The sequence below is a fragment of the Hemicordylus capensis genome, chromosome 1, assembly GCF_027244095.1.
Source record: "Hemicordylus capensis ecotype Gifberg chromosome 1, rHemCap1.1.pri, whole genome shotgun sequence".
Lineage (NCBI taxonomy): Eukaryota > Metazoa > Chordata > Lepidosauria > Squamata > Cordylidae > Hemicordylus > Hemicordylus capensis.
Window position 1 is genome coordinate 308,571,174 of NC_069657.1, and position 16,551 is coordinate 308,587,724.

At 43.6% G+C, this 16,551-nt stretch overlaps 1 protein-coding gene across 7 annotated transcripts in view; it reads right to left on the bottom strand.

Moving 5' to 3' along the window:
• The window catches only part of IMPG1 (interphotoreceptor matrix proteoglycan 1), a 180,081-nt gene that overhangs the window by 159,994 nt on the left and 3,536 nt on the right, over window positions 1-16,551 (bottom strand). For 5 of the 7 annotated variants that reach the window (XM_053286951.1, XM_053286950.1, XM_053286947.1 and 2 more), the window contains exon 1: window positions 1,658-2,291. The exons of 1 other annotated variant lie outside the window; for it this stretch is intronic. In XM_053286951.1, coding sequence (XP_053142926.1) covers window positions 1,658-1,724 — 67 coding nt within the window. In that variant the 5' untranslated portion in view covers window positions 1,725-2,291. Of the gene's footprint in view, window positions 1-855; window positions 962-1,657; window positions 2,292-16,551 lie in introns of those variants that run through there. One more of the 7 variants, XM_053286949.1, reaches the window with a different exon arrangement.

Here is a 16,551-nt window from a genome sequence, read left to right on the forward strand (position 1 = left end):
CATTACCGATATTTAACTATGTTTGTGAACAATACAATTCCTTTTATAAGGCAACTAAAGAAACCATTATCAGAAAAATAGGTCCAGTTTTTCATTTGGAAATCAGATTTCAAAATATTATTGACAGTACCATCTCACTGTTCATCTCCCTCTTACTCATTCTGACATTTTAATACAAACATATTTGATCCTGAACCCATTTTGAATTTTAATGGCACAAATGAGATGAACGGAATATGTATTAGCTTATTCTAGAATAGGTTAAGCAATCCCCAAAGCATTTGTGACAGACTGAAATCCATTCTGAAGTAGTTTCATTGGAATCTGTTGCACTATTCCAGAGTCAAGATGTAGGCTGAATCCCTAATTTTTCCCCACCCAGTTTTATCAACATGGAGGCACAGTAAAAAATAAAATGAAAACCAGCAAACTAAGCCAAACCAACAAAAGTAAACAATAAAACATTCTCCAAAAATTCTTACTATTTTCAGCATAGAGGGGGAAAAAAATCCAACAGTGTTATTGGATTTGTTACCCAGACTCAAAATAACAACAAAAGCATGTGAGCCTTTCACTACAGCAGAAAGAACAATCATCAGTTGTGATGAATAGAGAATGTTTTATTTGTATTTTGGCCCCATACTATACAACTGAACCAAGTGATGTTTCATCTTAATTTTCTAAAGGTTAAATATCAAATGTTTTTCACTTTAACTATATTTTATTTTATATGCATCATAAATTTAAAACCAACATGCATATTTGTAAATGTATATATAATCTCCCCACTTACAAGTAAAACCCTGCAAACTATGAATTACAGTCGTTTGTATTCATGACATAGAAGCATATTACCTATTTCTGCTTGGGAAACCTGATCTAGTTAGACTTAGGGTGGGTTCACATTATCTCCACCAAGTCTGGAAGATGGAGACCAGAGGTTCCTGGTGAGTGCATTGTGTAAATATGCCGACTGGCAGTTCCTGACCCATCTGCCCAAGATTCTACAGACTTTCTCCGCCCAACTTCAAATCTTGGTTCCAAGTGGGCGGAGAAAGTCAATAGAATCTCAGGCAGGCAGGTCAGAAACCACTGGTTGGCAGGTTCGCACAACATATCCACTGGGAGTGTGCATTCACTGGGAAACTCTGGTTCCTATCTTCTGGACTTGGAGGCGATTGTGTGAAGCCACCCTCAGACTTGACTAAGTCACCATGAAGTTATTTGTGACTAAGCGAATTCAAATTGCTTTCATTGGTACATAATCAGGACCTTAGATTGACAGAAACTATTGGGCAGAAATATAACTAACTTCTTAAATTCAGCTTTGTTGTCCTTTTTATTTCTGAAATTATATATTTTACTGGGAGATCTAAAGTAAAGCCCATATTCTATAGATGTTCATTTGTCAAGTCAGGTTATATGACTCTTAATAACATTCCAGATTTAAAGAATCACTACTACATATCTTAGGAATAAAAAGCTTTGTTACATCAATTATTCTTACTTCAAGACTGGATATTAAACATACTTTAATGATTATACAGTTCTAAACAATGTATTTTCCACTTTTCTCTTTCCATACCTTTCCCAATTCAGCAGTTTTCTTTCCAGCTGAAGCAAATGAACTCAACAATATATTTTAATATGCACTTACCTTTGCTTCCTTGAACTTGGAGTGCAAGAGAAATTATAAGAACTATCAATCCAGTTTTCCAATGCATGCTGCTTTTTTAAATCATTCACAGTTTTCAAAGGTAATCATGCAGAAAAGAGAACTAGGCTGGACTAAGATTTCCTTTTGAGGAAATAAACTTCCTGCTAGCTTTGCTATTTTTGCAAATCTAACTCAAAAGCGGAGTTGTTTAGAGTGATGGCTGGTCCGATGTGAACAGCAAGTCTGGAGCATAGGACCCGAACAAACTCTCAAGCCTGCACCTCTAACCCCCAGATAATGAAAGTAGGACTGGAGTAAGAATTCTGAGAAGAGTGACGAAGTTTAAACAACAACAAAAAAAGCAGTGTCTGTTTCTGGAATAAGCTGTTTATCTGCTGCTCAGACATAATCCCTCTTATGGTCCAGCTGGAAGAGCTGTCTTCATCTTATTAACCTTCTGGAGTGGCATCTGTCAGCCCAGAAGACTTTCAGCAGTACCATGATAAACAACGAAAGTCTTCTTCTAGTGGCCATTACCTGCTAAGACTTGGCCATTCAGACATTCCAGTCATGTGGCCTATGTCACATCCAGAAACACTGCCAGATGACAGCAGCAGAAGAGAAGAGTGTTTTACTTCGGGAAGGCACAGTCATCGTTAATGAACATCCCTTCAGCAAACTGATGGTGCAGAGCCTTTCAGCTTGAAAACTGTGAAAAGACTGCTTTAGCAATGTCCAAGCTAGCAATGTCATGACTCAGCAGGAAAGTTCTGTAGCGATCACAGCTTGGAACATCCAGTTCCAAATTAGATTAGAGCTGGGGAGTAGTATAGAGATTGGTGAGCGGGGTGGATGAAAGGAAGAGGAATACACCTTGCAGCCTGAAGTTTAGCAAGAAACACTGTTAGTAATAAGTATCTCCTTACATAGATATGCATTCTGCTGCACAATGATTAGGTCCATTGTAATAATTGTGTGACCTATATTTATGCTAGATCTTTGTTATTTTTATTTTGCTGAAAAGAGGTTGGATGTTTTCTGAATTAATTAGGGATAACTGTGGAATTGGGATTTTTCATTTTCTTGTGCATTTTGTCTATTGTAAGGTTTCACACTGGGAGGCCATTCACTGGCAGCCAGAACCTTTCATAGCTCTGCAGGAACAAGATGCTTTAAGAACAACCTTCATTTGAACCTGGTCATGGTTCTATTTTTACTTGGGATTTAAACAATAGCAAAGGAAAACAAAGATCACCCTCTGCTATCTACTTGCAGCAAGGATTACAAAGACACTACTGTGAGGACCAAAACTGACCTACCTTTCTTTCTATTTATTGGTTGTACAGTCTTTAGGAGTATGGCTTTTTTTGTGTCCTAAAAAAACATTTCTACAGTCTTCTAGAAATAAATAGAGACTTCCGTGCCAGTAGATAATCAAACCTAAACAATGGAGCTCTGGATTTACTCTTATCTGTACACCTTAGAGTAGGAATAGGCAAACTTGGCTTTCCAGATGTTGCTGAACTACAACTTCCATCATCCCCAGCCACAATAAATTGTGGCAAATACAGTAGTATTTCCCTTAATCCAAACTAGTTTCATGTTAGAAATCAGAGGATCATCTTAAATTCAGAGCCCTCTTCCTTTCAGGTAAATATTGGTATAAACCTTTATTTTTAAGGGGCTGATCTTAAATCAGAGTTGTCTTGTATTCGGGTAAATATGGTAGTTCAGCAACAGTTGGTGAGTCAAGGTTGCCTACCATTGTCTTAGAGAATACTATAATACCAATAGCACTATAGCCACTCTAACTTTTCTTCTCTCATATCAGGAACAAAATGCAAGTCCAAACCTAATTAAACCATGTGGTCTTGTTGTGATTTAACTAACATTTCGGAAAAAGAAGTTTCCCCTTCTTTTGGAGTTTCTGTCCTTTTGCAAGATACGAGTATTCTCAAAGAAGTGGAACCTCTAAAATTACAATGAATAGATTTTCTAGGGCTGTATGTTCTCTGAATTGGGTGGTGGTGGTGGTGGTGGGGAGCTTGTACTTCCTGTGTAGCCAGGATAAACATTAAATTGTCATGGACAACAGGAAAGAGAGGGAGGTAGAATAACAAATTATGAAAAATGCACAATGCCTCCTAGAATAATCGAAGTTTGATTATTATTATTATTATGGCTTTATATAAAGCACATTTCACTTATCCAGTAACATGTTTACAACAGAACACTGCTTATAACATCACATAATCTACTGTCTATATTAGTAGTGATATAAGCAATATCACAATAATGTAAATAGTAATATAACCGACTAATCATTTATACTTGGGGCAAAATGAGTTTTCACCAGCATTATGTCACTGCTATGACATGAGAACTGTTTTTATGGTATAAAGTACAAGAAAATGAACTGGAAATCTAGAAAATATCAAATATCTAAATGCCTGATCTAAAATTAAGATATACTAGCTGAACCCGCACAGAGCATCTGTGCAGTAGTACAATGAGCCTGCGGCATCCCTCCCTCTCCTCCCACATCTCGCTCTTCCCGCCCAACTTGCTCTCTGTCTGTCTCCCCTCACAACTCTCTCCCCCACAACCCTCTCGCTCGCGTTATCTGCTCCCCACAACCCTCTCACTCATGCTTTCTGCTCCCCACAACCCTCTCGCTCATGCTTTCTGCCCCCACAACCCTCTCACTCACACTCTCTGCCCCCCACAACTCTCTCACTCATGCTTTCTGCTCCCCACAACCCTCTCGCTCGTGCTTTCTGCCCCCCACAACCCTCTCACTCACACTCTCTGCCCCCCACAACTCTCTCACTCATGCTCTCTGCCCCCACAACCCTCTCATTTATGCTCTCCCCAACAACCTTCTCGCTTATGCTCTCCCCCACATCCCTCTCGCTCCCTCTCCCCTCCACAGCCCTCTCGCTTGCGCTCCCCCCACCCTCTCGCTCTCTCTCCCCCCCACAACTTGCTTCACTTGCCCCCCCGCAACTCGGCCCTAATCCTTGGCCCACTGGCGGCCACTTTCCTTCAGCCCACAGGCAGCCGCTCTCTCCCCCCAGAACTCAGTCCTCCTCCTCGGCCCACTGGCACCCACTCTCCCTTCAGCCCGCTGGTGGCCTCTCCCCTTCAGCCCACCAGCGGCCACTCCCTCTCAGCCCACCGGCAGCTGCTTCTCCTCGGGTCACTGGCCAGCCTGGCAGCAGCCACCTCCACAACCCGTGCCCTCTTCTTGGGACACCAGCCAGCCTGGCAACAGCCACCTCTTCAACCCGGGCCCACCTCTTCTTCCTCCCGCCTCCCGCCTCCTGCCAGGCTATTTCTCCTGCTGCCACCACCACGCCTCCTCCTAAGCCTGCTGGTGGCCTCCTCCGGGGTGGCGGGGCTTTGCCTGCCACCCAGCTTCCTCCCTCCCTGCCAGCCAGGCAGCCATTTTTGGGCAGCCATGCTGCCATTGCATTGCCTCCTAAGCCCGTTGTCTGTCCCGGCGCTGAGCAGCAGCTCCGCCCCCACCTTTTCATTGGTCATGGCTGTAGTGGGGGCAGGGCTTGCCAAACATCCCCATGCATCCCCACATCCCAATGCAGTTCTCTCCTCAGTCGGCCGTAAGGGAATTAAATATATAGATAGCTAATTTGCGGCTAGATTGCAGATTTATTGGGGAGAAACTCCCATCAAATTTAAGAGGGCTTTTAAAAAACATGCATAGGACTGAGATACAGGTGTGTTTTTGTGATGGGACTTGTGTATATTGAGAACCATTTGTAAATCATGAATATTTTGTAATACCTTATCCATATTTCCACTTAATTTTTTTAAAAAAACATGGTAGCTAAACTTGATAACTGCTACTGTAGAAGCAAACAAGGATGATAAACACTCATTAAAGCTACAGCAATGCTATCAAGGGACTGTTCCTTCTCTAAGTACTGTGGTGTTTAATTATGGGTCACTGTTAATTAATCTAGGAGCATTCCTTCTTGCTGGTTTGCTGTAAAAATAATTATATATTCTTAAGAAAGCAGGGATTTTTAAATATTGGCCATGTTTCAATAGTACATTACAAACATACAAGTGAAGCATAAAGGGGGCAGTGCTTTGAGCTGAAGTATCCATTCATCCAAGAAAAGTTCACACCAGTGAACATCAGAAAATTCAATTTGTCACTCTGGAGAATCCAGTCATATCCTGAAAGGACACATCCCTACATCAGTATTTTATCTTTCTTTTCCAGTCATTAAACAGAGAGTTGTGTATGGGTTTCTTTGACCGGTCTGTTGTGTATGGGCTTTCTTCACCAGAGTTGTGTATGGGTTTCCTTCACCATCCATCTCCACCAACCTGCTGTGGGATTAAAATTAGCATCTTGGTGGAAGTGGCAGGATGGGCAATGGCAGGTTCCTGTAACAGGGATTCTCAGATGTTGTTGACTGTAATGGCCTTTGGCTGGGGATTATGGGACTTGTTGTGAACGATATCTAAGAATCCCTTAAAGGGGAGGCTCTAATTTTGTTAGGGAGCACATTCCCAAGTCCTGGGGTAACCCTAGAAAAGGCCCGGTTTCAAGTTGCCCCCATTAAGCTGGTGGCAACTGCAACCAGACCTCCCCAGATGATCTTAATAGTGGTGAGGTTCATTAAGAGGAAGGCATTCTCTTAAATACATTGGACCCAAGCCATTCAGAGCTTTATAGGTAATAACAAGCGCTTTGTATTTTGCCCAGAAATTTATTGTCTGCCAGTGTACTGTAGTTCTTTGTAAATGGGTGTGATATGATCTCTTCGAGTAACCCCAGAGGCCAACCTGGCTGCTCCATTCTGTACCAACTGCAGTTTCCAGACTTTGGAAACTTGTTAAAATGGATAGGCTGTGTAGAGGCAAAGGAATGCTATTCCCCGCTAGCACGGTTAGGCGGAGTGGAATGGGGTTGTGCCTTGCCTCCTGGGAGACAAGGCCACACGTGGCCACCATTTTGTTCGGGGTGAGCACATGATCATGCTTGCCCAATGGGAAGAGGCAAATCAACATTTTGAAGCTGATCACACCTCCTCCAAACCTCTTCCCTGGGAAGCTCGGCATGAAGGAGGACTTGCTCTAGAGCTGCTCCTTTGAGTGCCATTGAGCCACTTTTTATTGACTGGGAGCCAAGCTGACGGAAGGCAGTGTGTGCTGCTGCAGGGCTGGGGAGAAGTTGCAATCATGGTGAGATGGCCGCAGGTGGAATCAGGCCCTGCTGACATGATTTTCGGGGCCGTGTGTGGGCTGGCCAGAGGGAAGGCCCTGAGGTGGCCTTACTGGCCAGTCTTGCACCTGGGCCACCAAGGGGAAGAGGGTTCTTTGTGGGTGGTACCCTGTCACCTTTTAAAATAGATTTTGATTGGGCCATCAAGGAAGAGAGTGCCCCTTGTGGGTGGCAACCCCTGCCCCCCTTCTTTAATTTGATTAATGCTCCCCTTCTTGGCTGATTACGGTGCCCCCAATTTAGTATGTGTAGGCAGTTCCCCCCCAAAAAACCTGGCCACATTTGGCTTTGTCTTATGCGCTAAAGCACACTTGCTGTGCGCTTCATTACTTGAGGTGTATTAATGTACGAACAGAGGGGTGTGTGTGTGATTTACTTGTTTAGGATGCCTCCCAAGAAGGATGGCAACAGAGGAAAGAGCAAGGAAAAAAGCAAGGGCAAGCCCCCTACCCCTAAGTGCCCCTATGCCCAAGCAGCCGGCACTGGAATCCTCCTCTTCGTCAGAGGATGAGGGCCAATTAATTATAGCGTGGGTTCTTTCTCGTCTTGTGGCATTGGGATGTCAGGGTAGGGCTCTGGTTAGTGAGGGTTTGGGGCAGGATAAGAGGAAAGTGGAAACACTTTAAAAAGTGGGGGAAAGTGCTAACAAACGCCTACGATTTTTACAGTCCACCGAAGTGGATGGACGGGTGGCACTCTTTGAGATTTTCCAGTGGAACTGGTTCGACCTGATCCTGCCCCACAACTGAATGCACCCAGCGCTGACGTGGACCCATTGAGTCAGTATAACCTAGGTTTTGGCCACCACCACCCAGCCCGGGCAGGTCATGTAGCTAATGTCAGGGATGGGATGCTACTTGGCCTACATGTTCCAGCTATCCTATGCCTGCCTGGCCAGGTGGTCCTGTCCCATCTGAGGCTGTGCCTGGCTGCTGCAGCAGGTAAGAAGCCTGTGGCGGCAGGGCAGCAGCAGTTGTCTGTAGCAGTTGCAGCAGGAGAGAAAGTGGCAGTGCAGTGGTGGGTCCAGTGAACTTGAGCCGAGGGCAGATATGATGGGATGGACTATGGAGGTGTCCTCCAAAAGGATTGAGAACTATCCCCATGGGGCAGTGTCCATGCCATTAGGCAATCATCTCCTTATGGCCACCAAAGAGAAAATTTGGAAGAACAAATATGTGGGTATGTTTTCCTTCTTGTTTTGTGACCCTGAGTCCAAGGACCTGGACAGATCAGACTGCAAGGAGATGGAGAAGGTGAAACGGAAGGTGGTGGATCGCAAATGGTCTAATTGGCTCATGAGATACTTAGTTTACATGGGTGTTGTGTTACAAAAGCAGCTGGCGCAGGGCGCGTCCCTGGTGAAATACCTGGACGTTATTTTCGAAGTTTAGTGTGCCACCTGGGCTCATTAAGATGAGTCGTTGAGGATGTGGTCGGTGCTAAACTGTGCCCTCTTATGGGATTGTCACCAACCTCTGCTGTGGTTTCAGATAATGGTCTATAATCACCCCATTTCTGGCGACTATTCTGACAGCAGCCATCTGTTAGAGAAATCAGTAGCAGCGGCAAGCAAAGGACAGGTTTCTAGGCAGGGGATGCGATTCTGCCCCCTGTGTGAGAATTTGGGTTCTTCGGAGCTTGCTCCTGCCCCAAGTGTCATTTCAAACATGTTTGCTCAGTCTGTAGGGGGTCCATATCCCTTCTGTAACTATCATAAGAACATCCCTGCTGGATCATGCCCAAGGCCAATCTAGTCCAGCATCCTGTCTCACACAGTGCCTCACAAGATGTCTCTGAGAAGCCCACAGCCAAGAGGTGGAGGCATGCCATCTCTCTTGCTGTTGCTCCCAGGGATCAAGGAGCCAGGACAGGTTTTCATGACCAACAGGGTATCAAAAAAGGAGGCGGTACCACCCCTCCTTCTGGTAAAGGGACCCAGTCTGGTCCGGTTGATTCCCCTGCTGTGGCTTTTGCAGCAGTATCCACTGATGCAGGATTTTAAGTATTTGTGGGATGGTTTTAAGTTTGGATTTAGGATTCCATACCAGGGCTCTAGGGTAGCATTGCGAGCTAACAACTTGAGTTCCATTGTGGGGCTTGAACACATTGTTTGAGCTAAGATTGAGGGATTCTCGGTCAGGGAGGGCCAGGTTCTCGGCCCCTTCTCTGAACTGCCAGATTTCAGGGTGTCTCCATTGGGAGTGGTTCCGAAGAAATCCCAAGGAGAATATCGACTTATTACCTATGACCCCTAATCGCTCCATTTCTGGCAACTATTCTGACAGTGTTCATCTGATAGTGAAATCAGTAGCGGCGACAACCAAAGGACTAGTTTCCAGGCAGGGTTTCCAGGCAGGTTTCTAGGAGCACGCCCTCTGCTGGGAATTTGGGTTGGCCCTGTGTTGGGAATTTGGGAGCACGCCCTGTGCTGGGAATTTGGGTTCTCAGGAGCCATCATCTTTCATTCCCTGCTGAATGATGTAATACCACATCATCTTTGCTTGGTGCATTATACCTCATTTGATGCAGCGGTTGAGATGGTCCACTCGCAGGGGGTGGGGACTCTGATTGGTAAGTGTGACATCAAGTCAGCTTTTCAGCTTCTGCCAGTTCATGCAGATGACTTTGATCTGCGGTTTTTCTTTGGAAGTGCTTTCTACATGGACTGGGCTTTGTTCATGGGGGGTTCTATTTCCTGAGCTGCTTTCAAGCATTTCAGCTCCTTTTTGGAGTGAGTGGTACGGGACAGGTCTGGCTTGGATTCTGTTGTTCACTATTTCTCTTTGCTGGTCTTGCCTCTTCTTTTCAACATGAACAACTGATGCACATGTTTCAGTGGGTAGCACATTGTGGTGAAATTGTCACTCACGTGAGTTGGATGTTCCCCTGAGGGCTGAAAGGACCGAAGGTCCTGCCATGATATTGGCCTTCTTGGATATTGACACTTTGTCACAATACTGTAGGCTGCCTGACGATAAGATCAGTGATTTAAAGCTTCAGTTGGCCCATCTCTTGATATTCAGGGAGGTTACCCTACGCGAGTTGCAAGGTGTCATTGGACACTTGAACTTTGCTTGTAGGGTGGTTGCACTAGGCAGGACATTTATTAGAAGTTTCTGTGATGCCACGAAAGGGATTAGGGGCCCACATATTCGTATCCGAGTGACCTGGCACATCAGAGATGATGCCCGTTATGTGGTTGGTGTTCTTGAAGGACTTCAGTAGCATTTCACTCTGGCATTCTAAGTTTTTGCTTGAGGCTGATCTACAGGTTCATTCCAATGCTGCTGGGTCTCTGGGTTTTGGGTTGTACATCCGCAGTCGCTGGTGCACAGCTAAGTGGCCTGAGGCTTGGGCATCATGGGGCATTATGCAAAATGTAACATTTTTGGAATTTTTTCGTATAGTTGTCACGGTGCATAACTGGGCTAGGGAGTTTGCCAATTGCTCAGTACATTTCTGGTACGATAATATGGCATGTAATGAACTCTAGGACTTCTAGGAGTCCCCGAGTTACAGTATGGGACTTATTTGGAGCTTTACCTTACAGTGTTTGCGGCACAACATTTTGTTTGATGTGTGGCATATCCCTGGCTTAGATAACACCATTACAGATGTGCTGTCTCAGATGCAGGAAGATTGATTTCGGACACTTGCCCTGACAGCCAAAGAGCTTCCTGAGGTTTTTCCGGCCAGTCTGTGGAACCTTGGAGGCTAGAAGTAGAGCAGGTCATTTGGTTCTTTTTTTGCCCCTAAAGCCAGGTGCGGTATTCTGCAGCTTTACGTGAGTTCATTCAGTTCAGGCAGTCTGTGGGTCTCCATGATATTTGGCACCTCCCAATAGAACACATACTGTGCTTCTGTGTCCATCTGCATGCCTAGGGTTTGTTGCCTGGCTCAATTGGTAGATGGTTGGGTAAGCTAGCTTTTCACATTAAGCTGGGAGGTTTTGCAGATACCACTTCAGAATGTGCAGGATGCTGGAAGGTTGGTCACAGATGCACACACCCCCCCCATCCTGATTCTAGGGTTCCTTCCCTCCTCAATTGTTGGATAGGTTGTTTGTCCAATTGTTTTTCCAATTTTGAGGTTTTGCTTCAGCACTGAGAACATTTTTTGGTGACTTGCGGAACAGCAAGTTGTGGCTTCCAGGTCTGACAGTTTTGGACGGGCAGTGCAATGTCAAGATGTGAAGCTGAAGGGAGAAGGGGTTGTCCTCCACATCCAGGTAGCTAAGACTACCCGTTGTGGGGACTCCAGGATAGTTTTGGTGCAGGGCTCGTCAGTGGACTTATGTCCTGTGTATGCCTTGCTAGCGTATGTGTGAGCATGGGGTGAGGCAGAGTGTCCTTAGTTTCAACATGAGGATCCCCCCCCACCTGTTTTCAGTTTTGGACTATCATAAAAGTGGCACTGGTGAGGGAGGGTCTCAACCTTGCTGACCATGACACACACTCCTTCCAGATTTGCTCCGCATCTTCTGCAGTGGTGACTGGCTTGCCTGAAAGTCACATATGCGCCTTGGGACGGTGGCAACAGTCCACCAGCCACCACTACATTTGTTCATTTAAGCCAGCTGTTTAGTTGCTTTGCAGAATGGGTGGTGATCTTGTTCTTTCTTTCAGATTTGCAGCAGTTGTCAACTGCTATTTGAGTGCTCATATACGGCCATAGCTATATCTTCTGGGCCAGTCGTAGAGCCTGCTACACCAGGGTAGTGTACACCAGTGGGGTTGTAGCTGAAGTGGAATGGCTTGGCTTGTGAGGAATTCTGTGGTGCCATTTATTGCCCTTGATGAATGAGTATGCCACCTCCAACTGGCCCCCTCACATCCTCATTGTTCATTGGAGGGGGGCAATGATTTGGGATTGCTAAAAGGCAAAGGTTTGAGTTTGCAGGCAATTGCTGATCTGCATGTGTTGATGGCCTGTTGGCCGAATTTGTTGTTCTAATCCAACATCATCCCATGCCTGACTTGAAAAAGTGTAGAAGGCTCAATGTGTTTTAATAGGGTGCGGAAAACGGTGAAACAGGAAATAGGCAGGGCAATTGTTACATTGTGTGGCAAGATGATTTCTCCACCCTGATATTTAACATTATTGTGCTTCATTCTATAGGGCTGATGGTGTCCACCTCGCATATTCGGGAAACAATTTGTTTCTCAGAGACTTGCAAAAGGGTTTGAAGGAAGCTGTGGTTTGGTGGGGGTAAGAGAGGCTAAACTGAGGTTTACCCCCCTTCTGTGGCAGATAAGTGCAGCTTGTGGGTAGGCAGGATTAGTATTGGTGTTCCGCCTGAGGGCCATTGAAGCTGGGGTGTGTGTGTTTACCATGGAATGGCCCTTCAGGGTTTTGTGGCCCGCGGAGGTCAGGAATGGACCCCTCTCAGGGATTTGCTTGGCTCACCAACCCGGAGTTTTGTGACTTGGGTTGTGGTGTGTTGAGTAGCCCACCCCTTGACGTGGGGAGCCCTGTGGTTAGAGGAAGTCAGGAGTTGTCTCCTGACAACTTCAATACCTAGCTGTTTTGCCCTTGAGTGGGAATGGTCCTCATTAGGAGGCTTTCCCACAGTGTGGAGTACTTAAGAACTTTTGTAGTTAGGAACTTTTGTTGCAAGTTTATCCCTATAAAGATGGATGACAAGATATTGAATAAATGGCAGAGTTAGCTCAGTTCATTTATTTGGAATTATAAAAAACCCAGGATTCGATTTAAGGTGATGCAAGATTCCAAAGAAAGAGGTGGTCTTGGAGTTCCTAACTTGAAACTTTATTATCATGCTAGTAGCTTGACTTGGATTTCGAATTGGATTTTATCCCCATACGGAAGTTTTACCCAAATGGAGGAACTTGGTCTTACTAGAGGTTTGCATAATTACTTATGGATTTCTGGTTTGAGGAAAGATCTGGAGATACAACAACATACTATTCCACAACATAGTATTCCACATACTATACTACAACAACATACATAGCCTTTTTTATGTCTGGGATAAATACCAGAAAAGAATAAGTCCTAGATTATCACCTTTGGCCTCAATACTGAATGTTTATTTCCATGAAGAAGAATTTTCTTCTAAGTATAACTTTTGGCGAGGCAGTCTATACTCCTTACAAAGTTTGGCCCAATATTTAGCTCTGGACAAATCAGTTTCTTCCTGGCAATCAACTTAACAAGCATCCTGGCTTCAACAAGTTCAGATCAGCTCAATAGTTCAGAAAGAGTTACAGTTACAGGGTGGGAAACTTAGAGATCTGACTGAATTTGAAGAATTAATCACCCAAAACACTGATCATTTATTAGGCAGAATTTATAAGCTATTACTGAAGTATAAAACTGAGACTGGGCAGATAAAAGAATGTATGATAAAATGGATGCAGAACTTTAAAAGATCGATCAATCTCTCTGACTGGGAATACCAATGGAAAAAGAATGTGAAATTTATTTTGTGTACCAATCTAAGGGAAAATTGGTTCTTATAAAAATTCTTATTAAAAAAAGAAGAAGAGCTGCCATGCATGGGATTAGCCATGGGTTTTCCTTCGAGAATTATAGAGCGAGAGATTAGCCTAGTAAGGGGACATGTGAAGAACAGCAGCCACATCCTGTTCTGATGCCTGGGAGTACTTAAAAGGGACAGATGCAGCCTCAAACTATTGACTGGGCAGTGCTAGTTGTATCTACAATGTAACACAGATTTGGATATATGCAGTGCAGGGATTCCATGCTAGATCATATTCCTGGACCAGCATTTCTGTGGATCATATCCAATACACATGTATTCATGAACATACAGGCTGCCAATCTCTTCCCCACACCTGGTCAGAGTATTGAGAACGGCCATTCTTTTCCTGCAGTTTCCCTTTCTATATGAAAAGAAAATAGGCCATTAGCCTGCTGTCATGTGGACAGCATAATGGCTACTTTGTACAGAGCATTCCCTGACTATATAAAAGACCAGGACATCACCTGCCCACAGGAAGTTCCATATGCACTTTTCAGAGCTCTGAATTATGCTTAAAGTCTTTCAGATGTGCTAACTCCGAGCTGAATTTCAAATATGTCTAAATGATAAATTAAAAGTTTCATACTGTTGCTTGCATATCAGAAAGTGCTTGGGCCAAGAAGTGGAAGGTTCAGTTCTTCAACAAGGAATTGTGTGCTTCCTTGAAAGATGATGCCAGAAAAATCTGACAGACCTCCTGCTCATTACTTTAACATGATTTTCAACTGTAAAGTATAGCGTGACAAAAACAACCGGAGGCATACCTGTGGGCATTTTTTGTCAATGGAAACCCCACCCTTCTGTTTTTATTTGTATCTTCCCCCTCACTTCTGAAGTTACAACTGAAATTCCTAAGTTGATAGATGGAGAACTGAATCAGAGAGAGACTCAAGACTCCTTCCTACATTACTTTATCTGACACAGAGATAAACAATAATTAAAATATATGTAATTATGATCATCTGATGCTGTTATTTATTGCCTATTCTGCAGAGTGGAGGTGCATAAGAAATATGTTTGAATATGAAAAGCTAGCAAAACACATAGCGTCATACATCCTGAAGCACGGAAAATTAATTGAAATTTAGTTACTCTATCCGCATTTGATGCAATTCCTTGGAAGCAATTTTTCAAATGAAACATTTAACCGTAGAGTCTTCAGTGTTGTCTCATCTTTGTGATGTTGGCTCAGCTGCCACAAAGTAAAAATTGACAATCACATTAATGTTGAAAAGTGCCAACCAGTGTTCTTGCTAATAATTTTCATTTGTGTGTGCAATGAGTTTTGTTCTGGGCAGCAGTATATCGCAGCCATGTGTGCACACATGCATTCAGAATGGGGTCTTCCTGATTCAACCTGAGTGAGGTTTAAAATTAACTCAGAGGACATCAAAAAAATTATGAGCACATGCACATGCCTTACAGGGAACTCTGGTGCCAACTCTATGATCAAATTTATGTTGAATAACAAGGGTTCATATTAATTATTATTTCTCTTTGTCAACTCAGTGAGTCATACTGACAGTTCAAGCTTGAATGATACATTTCAGAGATTAGCACCGTTTATTTTTCTAGTGTGAAGTTATAATAGTGAAGGGAAGCTTCAGAGCACATCTATTGTTAGTTAAGGCTTAATACTTTTCAAATGGCTGCAACAATTGGAGACAATCATTCAGCGTGAAGGACAGTTGCTACCTCTTTCTGCTCTGTGCGGTGAATAGCTGCATGATAGGTAAGAATCCCACTGGTAATGCTTTCGCTATCACTGCATAATCATGCATAAAAAAGAAAAGCAACAACAGTTGTATATCTTCCAGTTTTGCAGCTGTTAAAAGAAAAGAGGTGATGTGAGCAAAAGTAGCAAACCTAGTGTAAGACCCCAAAAAGGTGTGACAATAACTGGTGTATTGTGCAATAATTGCCAATGTTCTTTAAAGTGTTGCTGTTGGCTATTCAGCAATGTGAATGTACCAAATCAGCTACTTAGATATAATTGGTCACAATGAATCATTGCACATATGATTCTTTTTTGTTCTACATGCCCATGGGGGAGGAACCCTTGCATCATTTCAAAGATGCTTATGAAGTAACTCTAGAACTCTGTTGCTGAAAATGGTATATAAATATTTGTCATCATCATCATCATCACAACCATGTTTCTGTGACTGTGCCAAGATTCTTAATCTTCTGCTTCTATGTCTTCAACTACCATTTATTTGGATCTTGTGGGAGAAAAGATATTTTCTTAGACTTTGCATCGTTGGATGGTTATGAGATACAAGAGCCATGATAATCTACAGTAGTAAAACTCACAAACAGCATAAGGAAAAAACTCCATATATTGCTTGATCAATGCTCATGATCTCAGAGTTTCCCTGCACAGATAAACAATAACAACAATAAAAATAGTTAAGACATGAAGTAGGTATTTAGTGATAAATGACAATAACATCTCCACTGCCTCTTAACTTTGGTCTCCCTTGCTTTCAGTTCCTTTAAACCATGACAATCCCAAGATTTTTCATGTCAATATTCCTAGCTCTACAAAGAAGCATACTCACAGCTCAAGTCACCTCCCCTACACCCATCTCTAAAATGAGAAGTGGGAGGAGTGAAAGCCCCTCCTCTTACTGCCAATGGTGTGTCTGGTCAATGGTCAATGGTCTTCTTCCAGGGAAGTTAAATGGGTAAAGGGGTAAATGGGAAGGTAAAAGAACAAGAGATGCACACCACCGAGACGAGAGTGCTTCCTATCCCTTATGTGCTTCTGACTCCCCCTTTTCATCAAGCTATCCATTGGGAAGACCACAGAAGGCAATGGAAATGAGGAATCGTCAACTAGCTGGTCTGGTCTGGTCTGATGGCTTCCTGCTCAGTTTCCCTCCTCTAGGGAAGGTAATCAGGACTTGAGAATGGTTCACATCAAAGTATAGATGAGGACAACTAGGCTGCCAGGAGCGGTTTTTAGGGTCAAATGGCAGGGCAGAAATCCATTGATAGATACATAAATTGGAAGCATTAAGACATTTTTTACACTATTTTGCTATATATTAAATGCTGTCTCTTCCCTTCAGGTCATTTGACTCATATACCTACTGTATATACTGTATTTAGGCATTTGATGAAACTCTG